This window comes from Musa acuminata, chromosome BXJ3-8, assembly GCF_036884655.1.
Source record: "Musa acuminata AAA Group cultivar baxijiao chromosome BXJ3-8, Cavendish_Baxijiao_AAA, whole genome shotgun sequence".
Classification (NCBI taxonomy): domain Eukaryota; kingdom Viridiplantae; phylum Streptophyta; class Magnoliopsida; order Zingiberales; family Musaceae; genus Musa; species Musa acuminata.
This window is the reverse complement of record NC_088356.1, coordinates 51,267,881-51,293,474: the sequence shown is the minus strand read 5'-3', so window position 1 is coordinate 51,293,474 and position 25,594 is coordinate 51,267,881. Positions and strand designations below refer to the sequence as shown.

Genomic DNA, 25,594 nt, shown 5'->3' with positions numbered 1-25,594 from the left:
CACATATATATATATATATATATATATATATATATATATATATATATATATATATATATATATATATATATCTCATTCTCATTCATAAGATAGAGTTAAATTATGATTTTAGACTCAATTCGCTGCTATAAACATCAATTTTTCTAATTCATATTTTAATTTCCATGGATGCTTTTACCCTAAAAAAAGAATTTTGGGAATAAATCGTCTATTTGATTACCAATTTTTTTACATATATATATATATAAATGTATTCTGAGAAATTGGAGTGAGTTTTTATTTAATGACTCAAAGTTTGAGGAAGTCAAAGGGTTTATAGAGAGAGTCGTGTAGCATTTCTGTCTCTACATAGCTTCATCATTAGCACATTGGGAATTGTAGACCAAATGTAATTATGTCTCGGTGTTAACACAATTGGGAACTCCATTGGAGGTTGATTGAATTATTAGAATACTTTGCACATCTATCTATTTAAGATTTTTCACATATATTTCCTTTAATGTGTGAAAACAATACATCATAATATATTTTTTATTAATTAAAATATTTAGTCTCAAATTAGTTGAGGAACAAAAATAAAAACCTTAACACATATATATTTTTTCATCCAAAAGGATAAAAATATGATAATAATATCTTTAATATATAGAAAGATACATAAATACCCAATATCTTTAATAGTTTTATATTCTTTATTAAATTTAGAGTGGTAAATGCGAGAATCACTTAATTTTGGCTAATAAATGCCGATTTAATCAAGCAAAAGTAATTTTTTTTTAGAAAAGAAAAGAGGTAAATATTGACGAAAGAAAATAAGCTAAAGATATAATAATATAATTATATTAAGATAAGAAATATGTAAATTTTTTTATCTTATTAATTTAATCAAAGTATCTATTTTTTAATTCATAAAAAAATTGCACTAAAAATATTAAAATCCAATTTAAACAGATTGAAAGAGACTCAAATGTTTGAGATCCGTACACATATGCGATAGTCACGGACAGTATGTACTCGCGACGAACAACGTCGAGTCGAATCCAATGCAACACAGGGCTTCACTGCCTTCCCTCTCTCTCTCTCTCTCTCTCTCTCTCTCTCGTGTTCTTACTTTAATGTCCGATCACTGGCAACGCGTTGAGCAATTAATGTTCTCTCCATTTCCCATCCCTGTCTGCTCTGTTTTCGCTGTGTCATTTTGCTTGTAGCGTTTCTTTTTCTTGCCCTTTCGCGTACACACACACACGCGCTCTTATTCCTGAAGGATTTCGAGAGCGGAAACCCCGAAAAGGAGAAAAAGAGAGAGAAAAATCTACCTTTTTATCGGGGTTTCCCTTTGTCTTGAGCATCTTTGGGTACTTGCAGCTGTTTCGAGGAATGAGAAAGGGAAGGCGAGTGATTGATTTGGATAGGCCTTGAAAGCTCTGGTCTTTGGAGGAAAGAAGGGTTTTTGATCGGCGCAGGGAGAGATGGATACCGGGCGCCGCCTTGTAGCCGGTTCGCGTAACCGCAACGAGTTCGTGGTCATCAATGCTGATGATTTTGAGCGGGTGAGTGCGATAAATATGTCGTCTTTCTATCCGGGTGTCCGTTCCTTTCTCGATTCCTGGGTGATCGTTGATGGTGCTTCCCATCCCGAGTTCTGAAACGTGCGCTGGTGCTTGCGTTCGGTGGAAGTAATGGAAAAAAGATGACAAGCGATTTTGCGTTGAGCTTTTCATCAAAAGTCTCTTCTTTTTGTTGGATGTCTAAAGTTTTGAGGGTTTTCATTTGATTAGTATCGCTATGTTCAGGCATTCTTCGGCTCCCTCTTTTTTCTTGATCTCGCACTTCACACGGATGGATAAAAGCTCTTGTTCTCTGGGATTCTTTTAGACGCATTTCGTTTTCTGCTGCTCTTGACTTCTCTTCAGCTATTTTCCTCTTCGGTACTAGTGATAACGAGTGCAGTTATGAAGTATTTTCTTTTACGCACTCATTGTTCTTGTCATCTTTCCTTAGTCCCGGAACAAGATTTCCTGATACTTATAATCTATAATTTTAACTTCACATACGCTATTTTCGATTTTGTTGGCTGTCGGAGATATAAAAATTTAATATTTTGATGTTGCGATTTTTCATCTTCGCTTGTACAACATGGTTTTCTCCAATCATATTTCATGGTACCATTGGGTTTCTGCAGCCCAAATTCGCCCAAGTTTCCAGTAGGCAGATCTGCCAGATTTGTGGAGACGATATCGAAGTATTGGTCGAGGAGGAATTCTTCGTTGCCTGCAATGAATGCGCTTTCCCTGTATGTAGGACTTGCTACGAGTATGAGAGGAGGGAGGGGACTCAGGCCTGCCCACAGTGCAAGACCCGGTACAAGCGCCACAAAGGTTCGCCATCCTTGGACTTGCTGGTGTGTGCTTGGTATCGGTACCTTGTCGTAACAATGAAGTTTTGCAGGTAGTCCTAGGGTAGAGGGTGATGAGGAAGAAGATGGTGATGATGATCTGGAGAAAGAATTTAATTTTTGCAATTTTGACTCGAAGGAGAGGCTGAACGATCCTCTGACAAATCTTGAACGACCGTGTGGTGTAGGACAGAGCTCTCTCAGTGGGCTAGGCACTTCTAACCCCATTGTGCAAAGTAATGTCACCAATATCCTACTTCTGACTGATGGTGAAGAGGTAGAGTGATTGATTACATGCAGGAAGAGAAATCTTTTAAATTGCTTTATGTCGGCTCATGATCATGAATTTATTAGGTCGATGGAATTTCTCCTGATCACCATGCTCTCATAGTCCTTCCATATCTGGGATTTAGAGGACAAATTATTCCCAGTAATGCTACACAAACATCTGCCTCTAGTAAGTGGATTGTTCTAGCTTTGTAACTCTTTGTATTGTTGCTAGCACTATAGTCAGTAGTGTTCTTGGCCTTGTCTCCTTTTTACCGAGTCTAGGGAGTAATGCTTGATGTACTTTTTCAGCACAACATAGAGCTATCAATCCCAACAAAGACATATCAGTATATGGCTATGGAACTGTTGCTTGGAAGGATAGAATTGGTGAGTGGAAGAGAAAGCAATTAAACAAGTGTCAGCACCTTCAGCATGAAGGGTGGGATGGTAATGGCTTTGATGGATACGGGCAAGAAAACGATGAATTCCCTATGTATGTTAACATCTTTCCCCTCTCGCTCTCTCCTCTCTTTCTCTTTTACATTGTAAAATTTGTAATATATGTTTGTTACTCTATTCTTGAACTAGTATATCCACATATCACTTTTGTTTTTTCCATTATTTCTTAAGTTTTGATGTTATAACTTTAGCTCTTTATCTTTTGGTTTTGATTGAGAATCGTTCATTGTCCTCAGCCAACTGGGGTCAAGATTGCAAATGGAAGCTTTTGACTTCATACTGTATTCGATACTTTTAACTAATGCACGACTTTGATAGTTATAGGTTATTGTTTTATGTGCAACCCTGCATAAGAGATTCTTTGAAGTTTGAACTGCACGTCTTAAATTTTGGTGGCTTTTGAATTTACTTAGCTTGAGCTATTTTTCAGTATTGAAGCATCCTTTCAGTAAATATTTGTTCAAAGGTTCAGATTGACTAGCTTTCCTGACAATATATAAATTAAAGATATGAAGCTTGCACGATTTTGTGTCATTCATTAATTATAATCTATGCTTCAAAAATGAGTTAGCACCATGTTATCGACATTAAATGTTGCTCCTGTACTGGTAAGCCTGCTTGGTCATATAGTCTATGCAGAAAAAAAAGGGCAAAAAAAGAGATACATTAGAAGGAAAAATTGCATCTAGATTACCTTTTTTTATATAAAAAAACTTGGTTTCTGCTTTTTCCTTAAGAGTACACGTATATGCTTTGATAAAGTAACAATCACTTACACTGGTTAAGTGAATGTGCAGTTTATGTTATCATTGCTTGGTGGAGGACCTCCACTTACAATTGCACATTCATTTAACCAATATAAGTGATTTGTCTAGTGCACTCACAAAAGAGAATAGTGCACTAGACAGCCTTCTTTTTTGTGTTCAGTTTTTTAGTTCACATGGTAAAACTAACATTTATCCATCTTTAAGCTGTTTCATTTACGATCATCAAGAAATTACCTTTCAAATGATTGAATGTTGCCTTTTCTTTTCAGTAATTGTACTCTCTTCCTTTTTCTAGCAGTTACGCATCTGTTTAAATTGTCACTCTTCATTTCCAAACTTCTGATGTAGGTCTGATGAGAGCAGGCAACCATTGTCGAGAAAGCTACCCATTGCTTCCAGTAAGATAAGCCCGTACCGGATAATAATTTTGTTGAGGCTCATCATTCTTGGTTTCTTCTTCCATTATAGACTTCTGAACCCAGTTCTGGATGCCTATGGATTGTGGCTGACATCTGTTATATGTGAAATCTGGTTTGCCATTTCATGGATTTTGGATCAATTTCCGAAATGGTATCCTATAGAACGAGAGACCTACTTGGATCGTCTATCATTGAGGTAATCAAACTTTCTAAGAATGTTGTATAACTTAATTAGTTTTTGTTACCTGACTGATGAATAATTTGTTCCCAGGTATGAGAAAGAAGGGAAACCATCTGAGTTAGCAGATGTTGATATCTTTGTTAGCACTGTTGATCCTATGAAAGAACCTCCACTTATCACTGCAAATACAGTTTTATCTATACTTGCCGTGGATTATCCTGTTGCTAAAGTTTCATGTTATGTATCTGATGATGGTGCTGCAATGCTTACATTTGAAGCACTTTCAGAAACCTCTGAATTTGCCAAAAAGTGGGTTCCATTTTGCAAAAAGTTCAACATTGAACCTCGTGCTCCTGAATGGTACTTCGCTCAGAAAATTGACTATTTGAAGGACAAATTTCATCCAGATTTTGTGAGGGAACGACGTGCTATAAAGGTTTACTCATCTTTGAAATCCTTTTTTGTTATTTTGGTAATTCCATATTTAAAATTTGATTTCTACCAGTCCTGCTTTAGCCAACTTTATGCCTCGTAAAGTTCCCACTGTCATTTTTTGTTTACATGGTTTTATCGTGATATGGTAGTCATTGTCAATAATGAGTTTAATCCTTAGGACCCTGAAAGACCTAATGCAATTTAATCTGGTATTTTGTATCTTGCAGAGAGAATATGAGGAGTTTAAGGTTCGTATCAATGCATTAGTTTCCATGGCACAAAAGGTTCCTGAAGAAGGCTGGACAATGCAGGATGGAACTCCATGGCCTGGAAACAATGTCCGAGACCATCCAGGAATGATTCAGGTGTCCGCCATACTATTAACAATTCCTAGTAACTGTAACTGCTTCTTCTTTATACTATTCAAATCGACCTCATTTATTTTCATGGGGTTCCATGAAATGATGCATAAAGATCTGATATATTCTAAGACCAAATTTTGTTGCTGATTAATACTTTGCATCTAGAATCTTACATGAAGCTGAACATCTATCTCTGCATGTTTCTCAAATTTTAAACGCAACTTAGCTGTTTATTTTTGAGTGAACTAGACTCAGTCCTTTAGTTCAGCCATCCTCTAGGCTGTATGCAAAATGTAAAATTATGTTTGCATTTGTTACAAACAAGGTGCTAAAAGCATAGGAAACTTGTTTATTTCTAATTTTATTTCCTTTTATTTTTCATTTGATGCAGTTTCTAAATATAAATTTGCAACCACATTAGAAATTGCTAATCTTGTATGCTCTTTAGGTCTTTTTGGGTCATGATGGCGTGCTTGATGAGGAAGGAAACAATTTACCACGTCTAGTATATGTTTCTCGAGAGAAAAGACCAGGATACAATCACCACAAAAAAGCTGGTGCCATGAATGCTCTGGTAATTTTCCTTCACGAAAATCTATGATTTTGTTCTGTGTTCATTGGATGATAGAGTTTCTCACCTATTCCATTTGATGTTGATAACTAGATTTTATGTCAATAACTAGTTGACTTGATTCCAGGTGCGTGTTTCAGCAGTTATCTCCAATGCTCCTTACATCTTGAATGTGGATTGTGATCACTATATTAACAATAGCAAAGCCCTTAGAGAAGCTATGTGTTTCTTGATGGATCCTATCTCAGGAAAGAAAGTTTGTTATGTTCAATTCCCACAGAGATTTGATGGAATTGATCGGCATGATCGATATTCAAATCGCAATGTTGTTTTCTTTGATGTATGTAAAATGGTGGTGCTTTTCTTTGGTGTCGACTATATTATTATTTTTAGCATTCATATAGGTTTCATATGACCAAGTGACTTTGTCATTTTCAAACAGATCAATATGAAAGGTCTTGATGGGATCCAGGGACCAATTTATGTTGGTACTGGATGCGTTTTCAGAAGGCAAGCACTCTATGGATTTGATGCTCCCATTGAAGAGAAACCTCCAGGAAAAACCTGCAATTGTTGGCCAAAGTGGTGCTTCTTTTGTGGTGGATCTAAAAGAAAAAATAGCAAAAGCAATCATAAGCAGGAGGAGGAGACGAAGAAGAAGAGGGTGAAGCACAGAGAGGCATCCACTCAAGTGCATGCACTCGATATATTTGAAGAACACAGAGGTGAGTATAATATTTGGTTCATCAGGATGTTCTTAACATCGAGCTTATTAATGCTGTGCTACTTGCAGGACAAGAAAGTGAAAACTCTTTCTTGGTGCCTCGGGAAAAGCTTGAGAAGAAGTTTGGCCAATCACCTGTTTTTGTGGCATCCACACTCCAAGAGAATGGCGGGACTGCTAGAGGTGTTGGTTTTGCTTCATGCCTTAGTGAGGCCATGCATGTCATTAGCTGTGGTTATGAAGATAAAACCGACTGGGGAAAAGAGGTAATGCTAAGCTCTCATGAGTGCCAAAGCCTATCATATCATGAGTGCTCACTCCTATCTGATAATTATTATGCCCTATTCAATCTTCATTAGTCTTCATGCTTGTCAGGTTGGCTGGATATATGGATCGGTCACAGAGGATATTCTGACAGGCTTTAAGATGCATTGTCATGGTTGGCGGTCTGTTTACTGCATACCTAAAAGACCAGCATTTAAAGGATCAGCTCCTATCAACCTTTCTGATCGTCTTCATCAAGTCTTAAGATGGGCTCTTGGATCTGTTGAAATTTTTCTTAGCAAGCATTGCCCTATATGGTATGGCTATAGAGGTGGTTTGAAGTGGTTGGAAAGATTTTCCTACATAAACTCGGTTGTCTATCCGTGGACGTCTATTCCTTTGGTTGCTTATTGTACTTTGCCAGCTATTTGTCTCCTCACAGGGAAGTTTATTGTGCCTGAGGTACTCTCTGAATTCCACTTTCTGGAACAGATTTTATTTTTTATTGGACAAAAACTGAACAAATTTGGCTGATTCATCTATAGATTTCTTGACATTTTGTGCTATTGTAGATAAAATCTATGTCCCTTACCACCTAAGGGAAAACGAAGAAGCAACTTTTTCATACAAGCATTTAAACCATAAAAGAGCCACCGTATAAGGACAATACATAGTTATGGGTTGTGTATCATTAAGACAAAGACTGATACTCAGTTTATTAGTATACTGATAATTTTCTATACTTTCAATACAGCAACAAGATGAATAATTTGATGAAAGTTTCTACAGCTGTATGCCATCTTGGAGATGAGGAATAAATTTATTTTGTTTGAGAATATCATCACGACAAGTGAGAAGTGTATCTTTTTTTGTTAACGAATAGAAGCTTTAACTGATGAGGCAAAAAAAAAAGAAGCTCTTCGATGGTGACTAACTTTTCGTAACATGTCATGCTGCTTTAGCTATGAATTACATGCGAATGTCAATTTTTCTTCTTGCATTATCGGCTTCAGCATTTTTATTTTGGTTGGGTTTTTTTTGTATGTTATCCTGAGTTGCACATTTTTGCCGTCCCAGAAAATAACTGAAACTCATTTGTATTTGACAGATTAGCAGCTATGCAAGCATAGTCTTCATGGCTCTCTTTGTATCCATAGCTGCAACCAGCATCCTTGAGATGCAATGGGGAGGTGTGACCATCGATGACTGGTGGAGGAACGAGCAGTTCTGGGTGATTGGTGGTGTTTCATCACACCTCTTTGCACTCTTTCAGGGTCTCCTCAAGGTTCTAGCTGGTGTCGAGACAAACTTCACAGTCACTTCCAAAGGAGCGGATGATGGCGAATTCTCGGAGCTTTATCTCTTCAAATGGACCTCATTGCTGATTCCTCCAATGACACTGCTTATTCTCAACATCATTGGCGTCGTAGCTGGAATCTCTAACGCCATTACCAATGGTTATGAATCATGGGGCCCGTTGTTTGGTAAGCTCTTCTTTGCCATTTGGGTCATAATGCATCTGTACCCATTCCTCAAGGGAATCGTGGGGAAGCAGGATCGATTGCCGACGATCATCATCGTCTGGTCCATACTTCTCGCATCTATTTGTTCGCTTTTGTGGGTTCGAGTGAACCCGTTCATAGGTAAATACGATGGTCCTGTACTAGAAGTCTGTGGCTTAGATTGTAACTGATATTTGCGTGCATTTTTTCGGACGTCTTTGTGCTTGGGATTTGGATGTCAATTTCCATGGTGAGTGATTGATGAGTAAGAATGAGTTTAGAGAACAAAAAAAACAAAAGAAAGAAAAGGAAAGAAAAGAACAGAAGACGGTTGGTTTGTGTAGATAGAGTCACATTGTTATCTCTAATTTCTACTTCTTTTTTTCATTCTTTTTCAATACTTCATGGTTGTTCAACTGATTGATCTGACGGCATGTAATCCTCAACAAAATATTGTCAAGTTTTTTTGGTGTTCAATTGATTTCTATGGATTGACTACTGTTCATCGAAATGTATAGTTCTATTGATGCCTCGAGCAAACTTGTGTTTTGCATACCGAGGCTTTCTTCCATTAATCTTCTCCTCTGTGTAAGTTTGTCAAGTGTTTCAAAAGCACGGATTGTGGACCAAAATGTACATAGCAAATATTGTTATATATATGTACATATATATATATATATATATGTGTGTGTACATGTATATATATATGTATATGTATATATATATGTATGTACATATATATACATATATATGTATATATACATAAATATATATATCAAAAGGGCTCTTTTTATACCAGAGAAAAATAAAAAAAGGGGGTTTTCTTGGTGTAAGAGTCATAACGAGATCAATTAAATCACAAAACACAGGTCATGCATCAAATGGTGGAGAATCGTCGATTGCATAGATCTTGGCCGTTGGTTTGGTTAGTTCATTACACTATGAACCGATCGGATCCGCTAGCTATGCGGTTCAAATCCTTAATCGGGACGGATCGGATCCGACCCGTTCCCGGTTCTTCATCTTTGCCCCTCCATCTCGTTGACACCGTCAACGCGCCGTGACGACTCGACCCTTCTTGTTGATGGGTAGGTAAATAGCGTAGCGAAATCTATCCCTCCATCTCGAGATCGAAGCCCTCGTCCCTCCCTTCTCACCCCTCCTGTGATCCGGCGGTTGCGCCGCGGCGGTCGGCGAAGATGTCGCATAGCGACACGATCCCCCTTCACCCCTCCTCCCAGTCCGACATCGACGAGATCGAGAACCTCATCAATGCTGACGTCCACTCCGTCACCGTACTCCCCGCTCGACCCCCCAGTCCTCCTCGCGTTTCCATTCCCATCTCCCATTCGCCCTCCCCCTTGCCGCCCTACCAGAAGGTGCCTCCCTCCGCCTCCCCGCCCCCGGTCGTGCCTGCTGTACCCGCTGCCGCCGCGGCGCCGGCTGGGAGCTCTCGTATCGGCATCTCCTCGGACGCGTTCGGGTCGCCGCCCGACACGCTTACGGAGCCCGTGTGGGACACGGTGAAGCGGGATCTGGCGCGGATCGTGAGCAACCTGAAGCTGGTGGTGTTCCCGAATCCATATAGAGAGGACCCCGGGAGGGCGCTGAGGGATTGGGATCTCTGGGGTCCCTTCTTCTTCATCGTGTTCCTTGGGCTTACTCTTTCCTGGTCTGCATCGGCCAAGAAGGTATGATCGGATCTAGGTTTCCTACCTTTATCTGATTCAAGTTTAATCAATCATGCTTTCGTTTAGATCTCGTCGATGGTACCAACAATTTGTTGATGCTTACTCCATCTTTGATGTCAGAATTATGGTTGTTGAAAGAAAAAGATGGCATAGTTTTGAAATAAATTCTTCTCGAATTAGATCGTAAGCGTTGGATTCATGTTGATGTTCTTGACTGTAATTGTTTTCCTTCAGAAAAAAAAATATTTTTGAGGGTGGAATGTATGTGTAAGTTGTTCTTTGACATGTTTAATGTGTACCTGTGCTGTATATATAAAAATTAAGGTACACTGAGGGGGATGCCAAAAGATATAGTTGATGTTGCCAAAATACTTAACCTTACATTTAACTGGTTCTTGTGAGATATTATGATCAAGCTTCTACATGCATCAAGGCTCTTAGCAACATCTAGATTTTTTTTTTTTGAACTATGGTTTTAGAAAGTTCTTAAGCACTATTTATAATGCAAGAAAATCAAAGGTGACAATATTTTTCGGGTTCCAACTGGCCTATCATCATAGACATACATGGAACCAGTTCAGGAAAGCTTCAAGTTCTGGTTGAAAAGAATAAAATTGGAGTTATGAGTGCTATATGGATACGAGTGTTTGATAATTAAAAAATAACATATACAAAAAAGTTTATGTTGCTGAGATAAGGATGCTAAGATGGATGTGTGGAGTTACTAGGAAGAATAGAATACAAAATATTTTTATTTGTGAATAATTAGGTACTGTTTCAATAGAGGATAAGATGAGAGAGAATCGTTTAAGATGGTATGAACATGTGCTTATGAGACCTATGGATGCAATAGTTAAAAAAGATGAAATGATTAATAGCAGTGGTACGAGGAGAGGTAGAAGAAGACCTAAAAAGACTTTTCTATAAATTATAAATAATGATTTAAATATTTTAAACTTAGCTAAAAATATGATTTTTTATGGATCCCAATGACGACAAAAGATCTATGTAGTTGATCCCAAATAGTTGGGATTTATGAATTTGTTGTTATTGTTGTATTACACCTCTATGAAAGACTTCATGGGTGCTTTATAAGTATTTAGGTGGATATGTTAAAATTTGTATTCACGATCAGTGAAGTCACCAAGCGCCTAAGCGAGGCGTCGAGCACTCGCTTATTGGGTTGGGTGGGTGACTTGACTCAGGTATGACTCTGGTGCTGGTTCAACTCAGGCCAGGTTGAGCCTAAGTCGAACCAAAACATTCATTTGGTTCGATTCGATTGAACCAAATATTTGTCACCGGAACCACCACTCACGAGTGCCCTAATGCAAAAGTTCTTTCCCTACTACATTTCTCACGGCAGCAGAGTTCCATCGGCAAATTATGGTAGTAGCGACAGCGGCGACATCCTCCTTCAGTGACAATAGCGATGTCTTCCTCTAGCGATAGCGGTGGGTCTTCCTTCGGTGGCGGTGGTGGTGGCTTCATTCCCTCCTAGGTGTATCTCTCTTTCTCCTCCCTCCTACCTCTGCCTTGTTCATCGCAGCCCTCCTATGGTGTTTTGGGACCGTGGCTCCTTTTGGCACCTAGCAATTTTAACTATACTGTTCACAATAACATATTGTTAACAATGAGCAATTACAAGGAGAAAAAGTGATCTTGGCATTTGGTCCTCACATACCTAAAGATTCTTTAGTTGGGTGGATCTTTTGTGTTCATTCCTTTTGTTCCTACTTATATTTACGTCTTTCAAATGGTTTTCTTCTTGCTTGGAGATATTCACAATGATGTTCCTTTCAAGTCTTTGTCCATCTTATTTATTCCTTTAAGATCAAGTTTTTCTTGATGCCTTCACTAATGTTGAAATAAATAAGACCAACTCGTTTTTTCTTATAATTATATACAATCACTTCATATATATATATTCATGACCATATTTTAATAGGTTTATTTATTCTCATCCTGATTTTATCATCATGTTTGTGTGAGGATGTCAGATTACACTTGTATTTTGTTTGTACCTCTATGTGAACTATGATATTGATAGCAGACCATGACAGCATATCTTTTCCATCTGTAAAAACCACTTTACCGTAGTTTGTGGTTTTAGAAATTGTTTATTTGAAAAGGCCAAATGTATCTAGGTATCTATATCTTACTACTAATCATTGTTTTAAGAAGTGGTCATAGTTGTTTGAAGTTGCAGTCCATATGCTGTACCTGTGCAGTGCCCATGTTCTGTTTTGGGCTCATTGTGGGCTATTAGCAGTTATTGTTGCTGCTATATTGTGGGCCCTTAACATGCACGTTAGGCTTGTGTATGATCACTAAAGTGTCTCAACTTATAATAACCTTGTTATTCATTTATTTTTTATTTCAAATCCATATTAATGATTTATACTTTTTGAATCTTAGCAACATTCCCAAATCCCACTTGTTTTTTACCAGAATCACTTTCTCTTTCTGACGTTGACTGCCCCGCTGCCTCAGTCCTTAACATGATCCTTGCCACCCCTTTCCTCTCCCTCAATTATTTTCCCATATAATGGATGATAATATTTCCCTCTCTCCTTCCCTGAGTACTATATTTTTCAACTTTTGATGACAATATTTTCGATCGTGGATGATAATGTCATGCTTTGATACTGGTATTTTTGATTTTTTATGGCTAGTGAACAATCATGTTATATATTGATGATAATGTACATCATCACCATCTATCCAAAACATGAATCATTTTGTGCCTGGATTTCATGTGTAGTAAAGGGGAATAATGTACCGTTGCTTTGAAAAAAGATGATATAAACTGATTACTATTGGAAAAGAGAGTCATATTTTCCAAAATTAGAGATGTTTGGGGCTGAACTTATACTGCTACATCTTAGAATTCCTTTAGAGTTAGAAGTCCCTTTTCGACTTAATGATTTAGAAAGGGTCAACAAGCACTTTCTAAGTGAGAAGACGTAATTAACCAGTGATTTAAAAAGCGCTAGGCATTAAAAGATACCAAGGTCCTAAAATGCTCGAGGCGCTATGCCCTATTTGGCCTGATTGGGCAGCAATCAACTTTTACTGAGAAATAGTGTAGGGTTGGGTTATAATTTTTAAAAACCGACTGGGACCAAGGTGGGGACTTTATCACTTATCTCCACTCCAAGGGCAGTCTTCACCAGTCTGGTCAATGGAAAAACCACTCGTGGCAATTTCTGATCACTAAGTTCCCTATTATTTTTCAACTATAAGTAATGTATGTGCCAATGATATTATATGTACTCCCACAATTTACATTGGATGGCCCAGGTAAGAATTAATATCATCGGTTTTTGTCAAGGGCCAGGGATGTTATTGTATTTACTAATTCAGATGGGGATGGGTGGGGATGAGGCCTTTGAGTGACAGGGAAGTGACAGTTTGAGTAAAAACCATCTCCACCCTGGCTTCATGGCATCCCTAATGCCTTGCGATTCTTGTATATTGCAACCTTAATAGTTTTTGTTTGAGCTTCATTAGTGTTTTCTCAAGGGAATAGAATAGTGACCTTATAATAGTAAAAAGAAAGGTGCATTTGGGATTTAGAAACTATTGAATGAAAAAGAGTTTCTTGTCCTAAATTTGCATAGGTGTAGATCTTGGAGGAGAAGAGAGGGAAACTAAGGTTTTTGGCAAAACCTTTTGTGTCTCTCTAAGTTTCAGGTAAGAAGAGATAAGCTGATTGTGATTGCAGTTGCTGATAAAAGAAGAAAAATGGTATTTAGATTAAATTTTTGAGAAAAAATGTGCAACTGATTTGTAGATTTATCTTACAAGATTTCATGAAGTAGTTGATATAATTTTAGAGGGAACTGTGCAGAACAATCCAACATAACTAGAAGTTTTCACTTGCCACCTCTATATTTTCAGCTTTTCCCAAGTTTGAGTGATTGCGACATGTGGGTGTCTTCAAGGATGAACTCTGTGGCTTCTAAGTTTTTTTATTTAATTTTAAAAGGTATATACGATTTTATTTTATAAGTTTCTGAAATATATCTCTTCAGTTGGTTGAGCTGCTTTAGCATGATTATCTTTAAAAGTAGCAACAAATGACTACTGATATGAAACCCACTCCAATAGTGGATTTGGTCTTTTTTGCTTGCTATTGTGAGTAGCTAGCCACACAGAGAGATTATCCTTGCTTTCTACATCTTTTTGTTCCTGTTCAACGTTGTTATACCTTTCTGATGAAACTGATTTTCTGTGGGGAATTGACCTTATGTTTTCTTCCTTCCCTCTATCCACATATACTTACCATAACCAAACTGGACTCAGACCGACCCAAGCCTTGGGCAATTGGATGCTGGTTGGACCGGTGGGTCAAAAGATTGGACTGCAAGTTTATTAATAATAATAATAATAATAATAATAATAATAATAATAATAATAATAATAATAATAATAATAATAATATATGTATATATATGTGTGCAATTAAATACTATATTAGTTATGTTTTATTTTATCTAGTATATAATATATTTGAGAAAAGACAAAGTTATATCCTTTTCTTCCCTCTTCTCTGTCAACAGATATTGAATGAGGAGAATTTTCTTCATATTCCTCTTTTCTTAATTCTTTTTTTCATTTTTTTCTCTCTTTCCTCAGCATCACCTTCCTCATGTCCCACATCAGTTATGCTGAGGGCTGAGGTGATATTGTCATCTACTTCAATTGACCCAACATCCACTGCTTGGATCAACTCCTTTGCTTCTCAAGGCTGGACCAGTACTCAGTGCTGGTATTGGCTGAAGAGGCGCATGCCATATGGCAGCCTAAATGGTGTGCTATTCACTATTCAGGTGAGATCACAGTAAGGCTGGAAAAGGAAGATGTGAGAAAAAAAGGCCCTAGAATCGATTGTAAACTGTGTTAGTTCTGTTGGAGCCGGCAACCTCATTTGGGATGTGTTATAAAACAGGTTGGGTAATCAAGTTTTGTTAGTCTAACAACATAAAAGCTAAATTGAATTAGGCAACAGTCTGATTTTTGTTTTGTTTTTTCTTTTATAACATTTGATTCTGTCTAGTTCTGTTGATAGATTCACATTCTCCATTTGTGTTTGATTGTTTCTGTAAAAGTAAGTGAGAAATCAAAAGAGGATAGAAGCTCTCTCTCTTTAGTCCAGTTTTCTCTATGTATTTCCTTGGACTGGAAATAGTGCATTCTGGATGCAGAGGCTTAATCATTGTCCCATGGATGAGCAATTATAATAGTTTTCCACAATTTCTCTTTTGTGCATTATTAAATGGCTGCCTTTTTTATGTACGACGCACTTATGTCTGTTGTTATTGTTTTTATTCTCACAGTCCGAAGTATTTGCTGTTGCATTTGCAATCCTTGCTGCTGGTGCTATTATCCTGACATTGAATGTTCTACTTCTGGTAAGCAGCTGATGTGGGTCATGTTCTATTTTGCTTTATGGTGGCTTATTTTTCATGGGACATTTTTAATTAGTGTTTTTTCTTTATTTGAATAGGGTGGACACATCATCTTCTTTCAAAGTCTCAGTCTTCTTGGCTATTGCCTTTTCCCCCTGGCAATAGGAGCTCTAATTTGCATGCTAGAAGGTAATGTTATAATCAAGATAGTTGTGGTCTCCATAACATTGGCATGGAGCTGTTGGGCAGCTTATCCCTTCATGAGTGCAGCTGTTAATCCAAGAAGAAAGGCCTTAGCCCTGTATCCTGTATTCCTCATGTACATATCTGTTGCGTTCTTTATTATCGCCATAGATTAAGACATCAATATATCTGGTGTGTTTTGTTAAGTCTCTATGCCATAAATCCGTTCTTCCGTCCAACCAGCCAGACATACAATTATAGACAGACATTTCCAAGCTATTGCTCCTTTGTGGGCAGTGTTATTAGCTTTATTTGTGGTTATTGAGACTCAGAGTCCTCTTTGATTGAGGTGTAGAATGGTTTATGTTTAATCATGTGGAATACTTGGATATATGCCACAAGTTACCTTCAGAATGTAAAGCTATAAAAGTTTATTTTGCATACATAGCAAGAGAAGCTTAAAATTTTTCCTTCTTGTCTTTTAATTTATTACCTGGATAGATTGCTTTCTAGATAATATTGAAAACTTTGAATTATTTGGAACAGAAATGTTTCTGGTTACATTGTTGTCTGAATTCTTTTTTCTCAGAAGTGTTTGTTGTCTTATGTCTATTGTTCCTTAGTAATCTATCATCAATTACTTCACTGTTCATGGGTCATATTATTATCTGCATAAGTTGATAGAGAAGCGGGAGGTGATGATGAAATGAGCCTCAACCACTACTGGAAAGTGATCTCTTTGCTGGATTGACCACCATGGTTGACTGGGCCAAAGCTAGTCAAACTTATGGAAGCAAAGAAATCTTGCATCATAATCTGTCAGCCAATAACAATTGCGTTCATGATGCCATTGCAGAAACAGATTGAAAGGTTGTTTTGCTGTTCAGAGTATGACTGTGGATTCAACGAGGAAAGCGAGAGACATTTCTCGGTCATGCGCGTGGTGAGGCCGAGGCCAAACCAAGCACCACTACTGACGTGGCAGCATGCTACTGGAAGTTAAAACAAGCTCTTCAGTGAAAAAGGTACAATGATTCCGAATGAAGTCCACCGTGTGACTTCATTCCATCTTCCTCCTTTCCACGCCTCGGTTTCTCTGACTTCACACGCAGTCCTCCAAAGTGAATCCCTCCTCTATTTATGCCCCCCGGACATCACCCCACAGTCGCAGCCTCTGCTCTCTCAGTCCTCTTTCTTCCTCCATACTGACATAGATGTCTGTGAGACTGGAGGAAGGCATGACAGAGCCTGATATCGAGGCAGCACAGCAGCTGGTGCAGCTCAGCAGCGGGGAGGAAGAAGACAGTGAAGAGTCGACATGCTGCAAGAAGAAAGAGGAGGAGGAAGGGATGAAACAAGCTCTGATATTAATGACAGGAAGACGAAGAGACGAGTGCGACCAAGAGGAAGAGAGCAAGGAGGACCGGCCGAGGAAAAGGCAGCGGTTCCAGTCAGTAGTGACGATATACAAGCTGACCCAACCCATAACCTATGATCGCCATGGTTTCTAGCAAGAATGCAAGAGAAGTGGAAGAGGTAAACCGGTGGGAGGAGGAGGAGGAGGTCACGTTGTGGCAATAATTCTCTAATAATCTTGATTGTACGATCTGCATCCTCTCTCTCTCTCTCTCACTCTCTCAGGATCGGAGGGTCCTTTGGACAGTCCTCCTGTTGGTTTTTTCGCATTACTCTTCATAATCCAAAATATACATCTTGTGATATGAGTAATATATTATGACACTATATAATATTAAGGTATTTAACGACTCGAGAACTCCACGAACTGCAAGTTTGGACCGACACGGTATAAGCTAAATAGTGTGAGCAGCAGACGAGACCGGATCAGGCCATGAACCCGGTTCGGTTTCCAATTAGCCACTCACTGCATAATGGACCGGCAAATAGCCTGGACTTCACCCGAACATTAACCCGGCCGATGTATACGATGTATCGAAGGACCCCAAGAAGCTAGGGATCATTTCCCTCCTCTTCGTTGTCGTCCTCCCACTCGTTCCTCGGAGGCTGCGATCTCCCGCGCGCAATCACGGTGAGAAATTCAAGCTTTCCAATTCTCCTCCTCGTCCCTCGATTTCAGGCAGTTCTATCCCTGATCTCCACCTGTGCTTCTCTCCCAGATCATCCCCAAGTAGAACCGCCGTGAGATTTGCAAGTACCTCTTCCAAGGTAGTTTTGAATGCATAAAAGGGCTTCCCTTATTAGTATTCTTCCCGTATGATCGTTCTTTTTCATTGATTATCTTGGATTTAATTTGTTGCTGTTATCTGTTGGTATAGAGGGGCTGCTTTACGCGAAGAAGGATTACAATCTTGCCAAGCATCCCGAGATGGACGTGCCAAACCTGCAGGTCATCAAGCGGATGCAGATCTTCAAGTTAAGGGAGTACGTGAGGGAGACCTTTGCTTGGCAGCACTACTACTGGTATCTCGCCGATGATGGTATCGAGTACCTGAGAACTTACCTTAATCTTCCCTCCGAAATTGTCCCCCGCGACCCTGAAGAAGTCCACGAGACCGCCGGCCCGCCCGTTTGGCTCTGGCCCTCCCGGTGACCGCCCCAGGTGACTATAACCCCCCCGAATCTCTTCCATTTCAGTGTTACGAAGAGTACTTTTGGTTGATGTTTTCTATTCTTAGCAGGGGACCACCACGATTTGAAGGAGATAGGCCAAGATTTGGGGATAGGGATGGATGTCGGGGTGGTCCTCGTCCTCGAGGTCCTCCGGGTGATCTTGCTGACAAGGGCGGCGCACCTCCGGAGTTTCAGCCATCTTTCAGGGTATGCATCAACTCATATTTCATATCTTTATTCTAAGCTTTTTTCCTATCATCAAAATTTGTTATGAGTATTACGAGGTCAGTCAAGAATGCCTTTTCTGGTCGTATTTTTGGTAGAGAATGATGAAAGGTTCTTTCTTGCTGTTACGTTGTAGGAGGTGGACTCTGCTGTTAGAAATGTGTGATTTGGCTATAGAGAATTTCTAGTTTATCTCTTCCAGAAGTGTTATCTGCCTTCTCGTTGTATTCTCTGGGGCAGTTTATTCTAGGTGAAAGACAAGTTTATTCATTGTCAAATATTTGAATGATATCATAGACATGGAGCTAACCTACCACAATTATTTGACAAGAAAATGATAAGCTTGCAAATATGCAACTTTTCTAGAAGCCATTCTGCAATTTTTTGCACAATCGCTTTGGAGAATGGAAGTGCAGAATATCATAGCAGGCACTAGAAATGCTTGGAATATGTTCAATAATCATATTCATGATATTAATATCTACTTGCAGCGTCCTCATGCAAAAGGTAGCTTCGATTTATGAATTTTATTGTGGAATATTGGAGGGCAAATGAACCTTGGTAGTAGAGAGTCAGATCCAGAATGCATGGATGTTTTATTGCTTAGAAGTGAGTGTAACTTCCAAAGCGAGATTAAATTAGGAGGGGAGACTGGTAATCTGGGACAGCAAATAAAAAGCTGCCATGCATCAAGTTTTGATGTGGAGGATCCTTATCTGAATGTTGCAAATCACATTATCATTGGTTGAGTTGTCTTGTGCCAAAGCGAAGTTATTATGAGTTAATGTTCAATTTTAAGTTGATTGCTATGTTGTGGGATTCTAGTCATGGTCTTATTGCTGGTTGTCACATAGTTTTACTTGTTTTCTAGATTCTTGGCCTCCCATTATCTGACCCTAGATTTTTCTTCTATTCAAAAAGTATATAATGCTTCTCATTTTATATGTAATTGTAAACTTGATTAATTCTTCATTTCAACCATGTTGTAATGGCACTTGTTATAACATGATGCTCATCACTTGTCATGTTTTGATTGATTATCTTGAGTAGTTGTATTAAATCATGCATTCAGGACTTTTTTTTTTTTTGTCATTTCTAGAATCCAAAGCAAGAAGCAATATGATGAGTATAGTTTTTTTTTTGTACGTTATTGTTGGTGTAAACAACTTCGAGCCGTGGCCTCGGGGCCGACGCGGCTTGGTTCGGGTCCGAATGATGGGGGGATCTTGTTTGGCGTCCCTCTAGGTTGCCAAGGCGGTCGGTCGTGCTGATCGGGTCGCGTCGGAGCTCGTCGGGCTTCTCCGGGGGGTGGAGGTTCCTCGTCTGGGTGTTCGGGGGAAGGAGCTCCGTCTTCGTCCCTGCACACAGGTCGGGTCGGGGTGCTCGACTCGACCCCTCCGATGATCAAGTTAGTGAGTAGTCGCAGGGGGTTTCAATAGCTAAGTTGTGTCTCCTTCTCCCTCTCTTCTTCTCCTCGTTCGGGACGCGAGGGTATTTACAGGGAAGCTTACTGTTTCCTGATGTGCCCGCTTGCAGGGGGCATGCTCGTACTCCTGGTAGCGTCCGACACTGGTATTGCCGTGGCGTGGACGACCGGGCTTGAGCAGGACGTTAATGCGCCTCGGCCGGTGTGGACGATCGGGCTTGAGCAGGACGTTAATGCGCCTCGGTCGGTGTTCTGGTCCGTTTGACCAGGTGCTGTCGGGTCGATCGAGGCGTGAGGCATCATCTAGGGCAGCTAACGTCAGCCCGAGTCTTGTCACCATTATTATCCTCATCATATTCCCCCTCGGAAAGAAGCTATGCGCCAGGAGTCCGAGGCATGGCTTCAGCTTTCAGTATTTGTTCTCGTCGGGCGGCTGCTGGTCCGTTGCCAGGGGTGCGGGTTGCGTGCGCAGCGGTGACCCTGGGTAGTGTGCGGTCGAGGAACACAACTCGGTCGAACAGGCCGAGCAGAGGCTGTGATCTCGAGCGGCGCGCGACCGAGGAGCGCGACTCAGGCAGGTAGGCTGCGCAGAGGCAGTGGTCTCGGGGAGCATGGAGCCGAGGAGCACGACGCAGGCGGGCTGGCCGCGCAGGTGTGGTCTTGGGCAACATGCGGCCGAGGAATGTGGCTCAGGCGGGCAGGCCGCGCAGAGGCAGTGGTCTTGGGGAGCATGGAGCCGAGGAGCATGACGTAGGCGGGTTGGCCGCGCAGGTGTGGTCTCGGGGAGCATGGAGCCGAGGAGCACGACATAGGCGGGCTGGTCGCGCAAGTGTGGTCTCGGGCAACATGCGGCCGAGGAATGTGGCTCAGGCGGGCAGGCCGCGCAGAGGCAGTGGTCTCAGGGAGCATGGAGCCGAGGAGCACGACGCAGGCGGGCTGGCCGCACAGGTGTGGTCTCGGGGGGCATGGAGCCGAGGAGCACCACGCAGGCGGGCTGGCCGCGCAGGTGTGGTCTCGGGCAACATGCGGCCGAGGAATGTGGCTCAAGCGGGCAGGCCGCGCAGGCGTATAGCTCAGGCAGGCTGCAGCCGAGGAGCGCGGCTCAAGCGGGCAGGCTGCGCAGAGGCAGTGGTCTCGGGGAGCATGGAGCCGAGGAGCACGACGCAAGCGGGCTGGCCGCGCAGGTGCGGTCTCGGGGAGCATGGAGCTGAGGAGCACGACGCAGGCAGGCTGGCCGCGCAGGTGTGGTCTCGGGCAACATGCGGCCGAGGAATGTGGCTCAAGCGGGCATGTCGCGCAGGCGTATAGCTCAGGTGGGCTACGGCCGAGGAGCGCGGCTCAGGCGGGCAGGCCGCGCAAAGGCAGTGGTCTTGGGGAGCATGGAGCCGAGGAGCACGACGCAGGCGGGCTGGTCGCGCAAGTGTGGTCTCGGGCAACATGCGGCCAAGGATTGTGGCTCAGGCGGGCAGGCCGCGCAGGCATATAGCTCAGGCGGGCTGCGACCGAGGAGCGCGGCTTAGGCGGGCAGGCCGCGCAGAGGCAATGGTCTCAGGGAGCATGGAGCCGAGGAGCACGACGCAGGCGGGCTGGCCGCGCAGGTGTGGTCTCGGGGAGCATGGAGCCGAGGAGCACGACGCAGGCGGGCTGGCCGCGTAGGTGTGGTCTCGGGCAACATGCGGCCGAGGAATGTGGCTCAGGCGGGCAGGCCGCGCAGGCGTATAGCTCAGGCGGGCTGCAGCCGAGGAGCGCGGCTCAAGCGGGCAGGCTGCGCAAGGCAGTGGTCTCGGGGAGCATGGAGCCGAGGAGCACGACGCAGGTGGGCTGGCCGCGCGGGTGTGGTCTCGGGGGGCATGGAGCCAAGGAGCACGACGCAGGCGGGCTGGCCGCGTAGGTGTGGTCTCGGGCAACATGTGGCCGAGGAGCACGATGTAGGTGGGCAGGCCGCGCAGGCGTGGTCTCGGGCAACATGCAGCCGAGGAGCACGGCGCAGGCGGGCAGGCCGCGCAGGCGTATATCTCAGGCGGGCTGGGGCCGAGGGGTATAGCTCAGGCAGGCAGGCCGCGCTGAGGTGGACTCAGGCAGTCTACGGCTGAGCCGTGTAGATACCGAAGGGGTCAGGTCGGGGCTAACCGCGAGCCGGGAGGCAGTCAGGTAGATACTGAGTCTTCGCTCGGAAGAGACTAAGTCAGGGCCTAGATTCCTCTTCTCGAGGTTGGCCATTCGGGGGGTGATCCCGTGCGGCCCCGATCAGGTGTGACCATCTAGCGACGGGTTCGTCTGAGTCGATCTGGCGATCCCTTGACATTCGGGCCCTCCTTCTAGCGCCAAAATGTTGGTGTAAACAACTTCGAGCCGTGGCCTCGGGGCCGACGCGTCTTGGTTCGGGTCCGAATGATGGGGGGATCTTGTTCGGTGTCCCTCTGGGTTGCCAAGGCGGTCGGTCGTGCTGATCGGGTCGCGTCGGAGCTCGCCGGGCTTCTCTGGGGGGTGGAGGTTCCTTGCTTGGGTGTTCGGAGGAAGGAGCTCCGTCTTCGTCCCTGCACACAGGTCGGGTCGGGGTGCTCGACCCGACCCCTCCGACGATCAAGTTAGTGAGTAGTCGTAGGGGGTTTCAATAGCTAAGTTGTGTCTCCTTCTCCCTCTCTTCTCCTCGTTCAGGACACGAGGGTATTTATAGGGAAGCTTACTGTTTCCTGATGTGCCCGCTTGCAGGGGGTAGGCTCGTACTCCTGGTAGCGTCCGACACTGGTGTTGGCGTGGCGTGGACGACCGGGCTTGAGCAGGACATTAATGAACCTTGGCTGGCGTTCTGGTCCGTTTGACCAGGTGCTGTCGGGTCGATCGAGGCGTGAGGCGTCATCTGGGGCAGCTGACGTCAGCCCGAGTCTTGTCGCCATTATTATCCTCATCAGTTATGATGGTCATCTGAAACATTTCTGGGCCGATAAATTTCAAATCTCCGAAGGGTTTTCTTTGGGAGTGATTAATATTATTTACTTGTCTAATTTATATTGATGAAGAGTCAAGTATGGCCTTGGTTAAAATTCTCAGTTAGCAAATCACCAAAGTTTGTCCTACGTGACCTTTGGCAGAAAAAGAGTGATTCATTATTTGATATTCTGGTATCTTGGTTCATTGACTTCTATTATGATCATCGTAATCTGACTTGCTGAAACATGTGTCCTAGAAGAACAAGTTATCACATATATGCTTGCTTTTTGATGGAATCCTACTTCATAGAACCCAAATATGACAGGGAGTTGAAATTTATTCTCACAAAAAACACATATTTCAGCTTTCGATGGCACCATTATTTAGGAAACAGGATCTTAGCTTTATTATGTAACAGAAAATCCTGTAATTTGTGTTTACAATCAGTTCGTAGATTGTAGTATCCCATGAGTTTGTAATTGAATTATGGTCCTTCACCTAGGTAATGCTAAAATATAAATGAAGCATGTATTTTTAGTTTTTTATGGAATTACCGATGGAAAGCAGCCCATTGCACATCAAAACGAGAATCAAAAGACACACACATACTAACTGGTAATAAGATTGTCCACTACTAATTGATAAACAAAATATGCATTTTAATTGTAGGATTTTGTGAACATTGTACATATATCTTTCTTTACCACCTGAATTATTTTCCTGAGGCATTGTATACACACCACCTGATATCAATGCACTTCTTTTGCGGGCAGTGATATGGATTAACCATTAAAATTGTGCAGGGTGCTGGTGGCAGACCCGGATTCGGCCTTGGAGGTGGAGGTGGAGGATTTGGTGCTGGTTCTGCCCGAGCTTCTCTTCAGTGGCTTTTAGGGCTGCTTTTCCAAGTGTTCCCCGTCGAGCTTTTTGACATGAAAGGCATTTTTGATGATTTCGTCTGTTTGCTTCCAATTTGTTGAATTGATTAGAAATTGTAAGATTCTGCTGGTCAAATGCATAATGCCTTTGGAAATTTTTAAGAGGTTGGCGTATGAAGTGGTGCTACATCAGATTTGCTTATATTCTCTGCCAACTCAAACAGTGCTGCTCTAGCACTCTACAATTTCTGCTGACATCAGTAAATAGTTTTTGAGTTGCAGAGCTAGGAATCAATCTGAAAACTCTTGGTGCCATACATAATATATATAAATATTTTGATAATCTAATGATTCTCGACTGACCTTTTGATCCGAGATCAGAGTCCTTGAATCAGATGAATGATCTCTGTGCTGGTCATCCTGCAGCTCGTCAAATGGAATATACATCAATCAGCACTGCCGTCTCCCGCATGAACGCCTCTCCTGCGCATCATTTGCGTGACCACGTCCTAAAAACTATTTGAAGATTTCCAGTCTTGATCTCATAGGGAACAATCATAAACAGATGGCTGCACATGAACTGCAACCCAAGGGAGGAATGAAGGCAAGCGGACAGGTGCACGGAGAAGATAGTGGGAAGAGATGTAGCCCCCATATACTTGATCCCCCTCCTGGAAGCAAGGTAGCACCACTCATCTGTGCCATTGATTCTTGTTTCATATCCACGTATTCCTTCTCCACTCAGCCTTTTTATTCTAAACTCACGACATCTCGTTTGTTTGCAGTATAATTATTCTTAGAATAACAGTTCTTGCTTCTTATATCACCATCACCGCAGGGAGATAACGAGACAGCCATCGTAGAAGAAGAAATGAGAACTCTATGGATTGTGCTCCTCCTCGTCTTCTCAGGTATTCGGAACATGTCGTCTCTTAATGAAGAGCATTGCGTTTTGATTGACCTGTTGTGGGAATTCTTCTGTTGGCAGGGGCAAAACCGTCCGAGGGAGCGCGAGTCTTCACTATAGTGAACGAGTGCAAGACCACGATATGGCCGGGGATCATACCGGGGGAAAGCTTCAACGGCGGTGGGTTCCCCCTGAAGCAGGGGCAGTCCGTCGTCGTCAAGGCCCCGGTCGGGTGGTCCGGTCGGATATGGGGCCGGACCGGATGCAACTTCGACCAGAACGGGAACGGGTCGTGCCAGACCGGCTCCTGCGGCTCCTCCCTCAAATGCTCCGGCTCGGGCGAGACGCCCGCCACGCTCGCCGAGTTCACCCTCGCCGCCTTGGACTTCTACGACGTCAGCCTCGTCGATGGCTTCAACCTTCCGGTGGTGGTGACCCCGGTCAATGCGCAGGGCGGCAACTGTAGCTCCGCCGGCTGCGACGGCGACCTGCGACAGACCTGCCCCTCGGAGCTGGCCGTCATGGTCAAGAGGGAGACGGTGGCGTGCCGGAGCGCGTGCGACGTGTTCAATACCGACCAGTACTGCTGCCGCGGCGTGTACGGGAACCCGTCCACGTGCCAGCCGACGTACTATTCCAAGAAGTTCAAGACGGCGTGCCCGACGGCGTACAGCTACGCGTACGACGACCCCAGCAGCATCTTCACCTGCAGCCAGGCCGACTACATCGTCACCTTCTGCTCCAACAGGTGAACGCATTACCTTACCTTGCTTGATTGCCAGCGTTTCTGAGAGCAGGACGACGGACTCAGTCGCATTGTGGCTTCGTTGCAGGAAGAGCAGAGTGTGCTCGTACCACGACAACAAGCTGACTTGCAGCGGAACCGATGGGGGAGCATCTACTTGTAAATGGCTGATAGCGATGTTCCTTGGTTTGTGGGGCTCGCTGCTCGTATTATAGGCAAAGCGAAGTTGGATGTTTCTTTCTTGTGGTGCACAGTT

The 25,594-nt window shown here is 42.7% G+C and overlaps 3 protein-coding genes and 1 pseudogene across 3 annotated transcripts; all 4 read left to right on the top strand.

Moving 5' to 3' along the window:
- The first annotated feature begins 1,106 nt into the window (after positions 1-1,106).
- LOC135645420 (cellulose synthase A catalytic subunit 5 [UDP-forming]-like) lies at positions 1,107-8,675 on the top strand. Its single transcript, XM_065163767.1, has 14 exons — positions 1,107-1,550; positions 2,183-2,378; positions 2,449-2,672; positions 2,750-2,852; positions 2,975-3,158; positions 4,240-4,506; positions 4,582-4,927; positions 5,154-5,291; positions 5,737-5,862; positions 5,987-6,199; positions 6,302-6,584; positions 6,653-6,849; positions 6,959-7,309; positions 7,956-8,675. The coding sequence occupies exons 1-14, from the start codon at positions 1,470-1,472 to the stop codon at positions 8,538-8,540; spliced, it is 3,294 nt and encodes a 1,097-aa protein (XP_065019839.1). The 5' UTR covers positions 1,107-1,469; the 3' UTR covers positions 8,541-8,675.
- A 727-nt stretch (positions 8,676-9,402) lies between these two features.
- Positions 9,403-16,103, top strand: LOC135645981 (protein YIP4b-like). Its single transcript, XM_065164981.1, has 3 exons — positions 9,403-10,040; positions 15,383-15,457; positions 15,553-16,103. The coding sequence occupies exons 1-3, from the start codon at positions 9,549-9,551 to the stop codon at positions 15,811-15,813; spliced, it is 828 nt and encodes a 275-aa protein (XP_065021053.1). The 5' UTR covers positions 9,403-9,548; the 3' UTR covers positions 15,814-16,103.
- A 1,430-nt stretch (positions 16,104-17,533) lies between these two features.
- Positions 17,534-23,848, top strand: LOC103996419 (small ribosomal subunit protein eS10z-like; annotated as a pseudogene).
- A 137-nt stretch (positions 23,849-23,985) lies between these two features.
- Positions 23,986-25,563, top strand: LOC135645980 (pathogenesis-related thaumatin-like protein 3.5). Its single transcript, XM_065164980.1, has 4 exons — positions 23,986-24,368; positions 24,525-24,597; positions 24,675-25,341; positions 25,427-25,563. Exons 1-4 carry the CDS (start codon positions 24,252-24,254, stop codon positions 25,551-25,553), a joined length of 984 nt encoding a protein of 327 aa, XP_065021052.1. The 5' UTR covers positions 23,986-24,251; the 3' UTR covers positions 25,554-25,563.
- Positions 25,564-25,594: the final 31 nt, after the last annotated feature.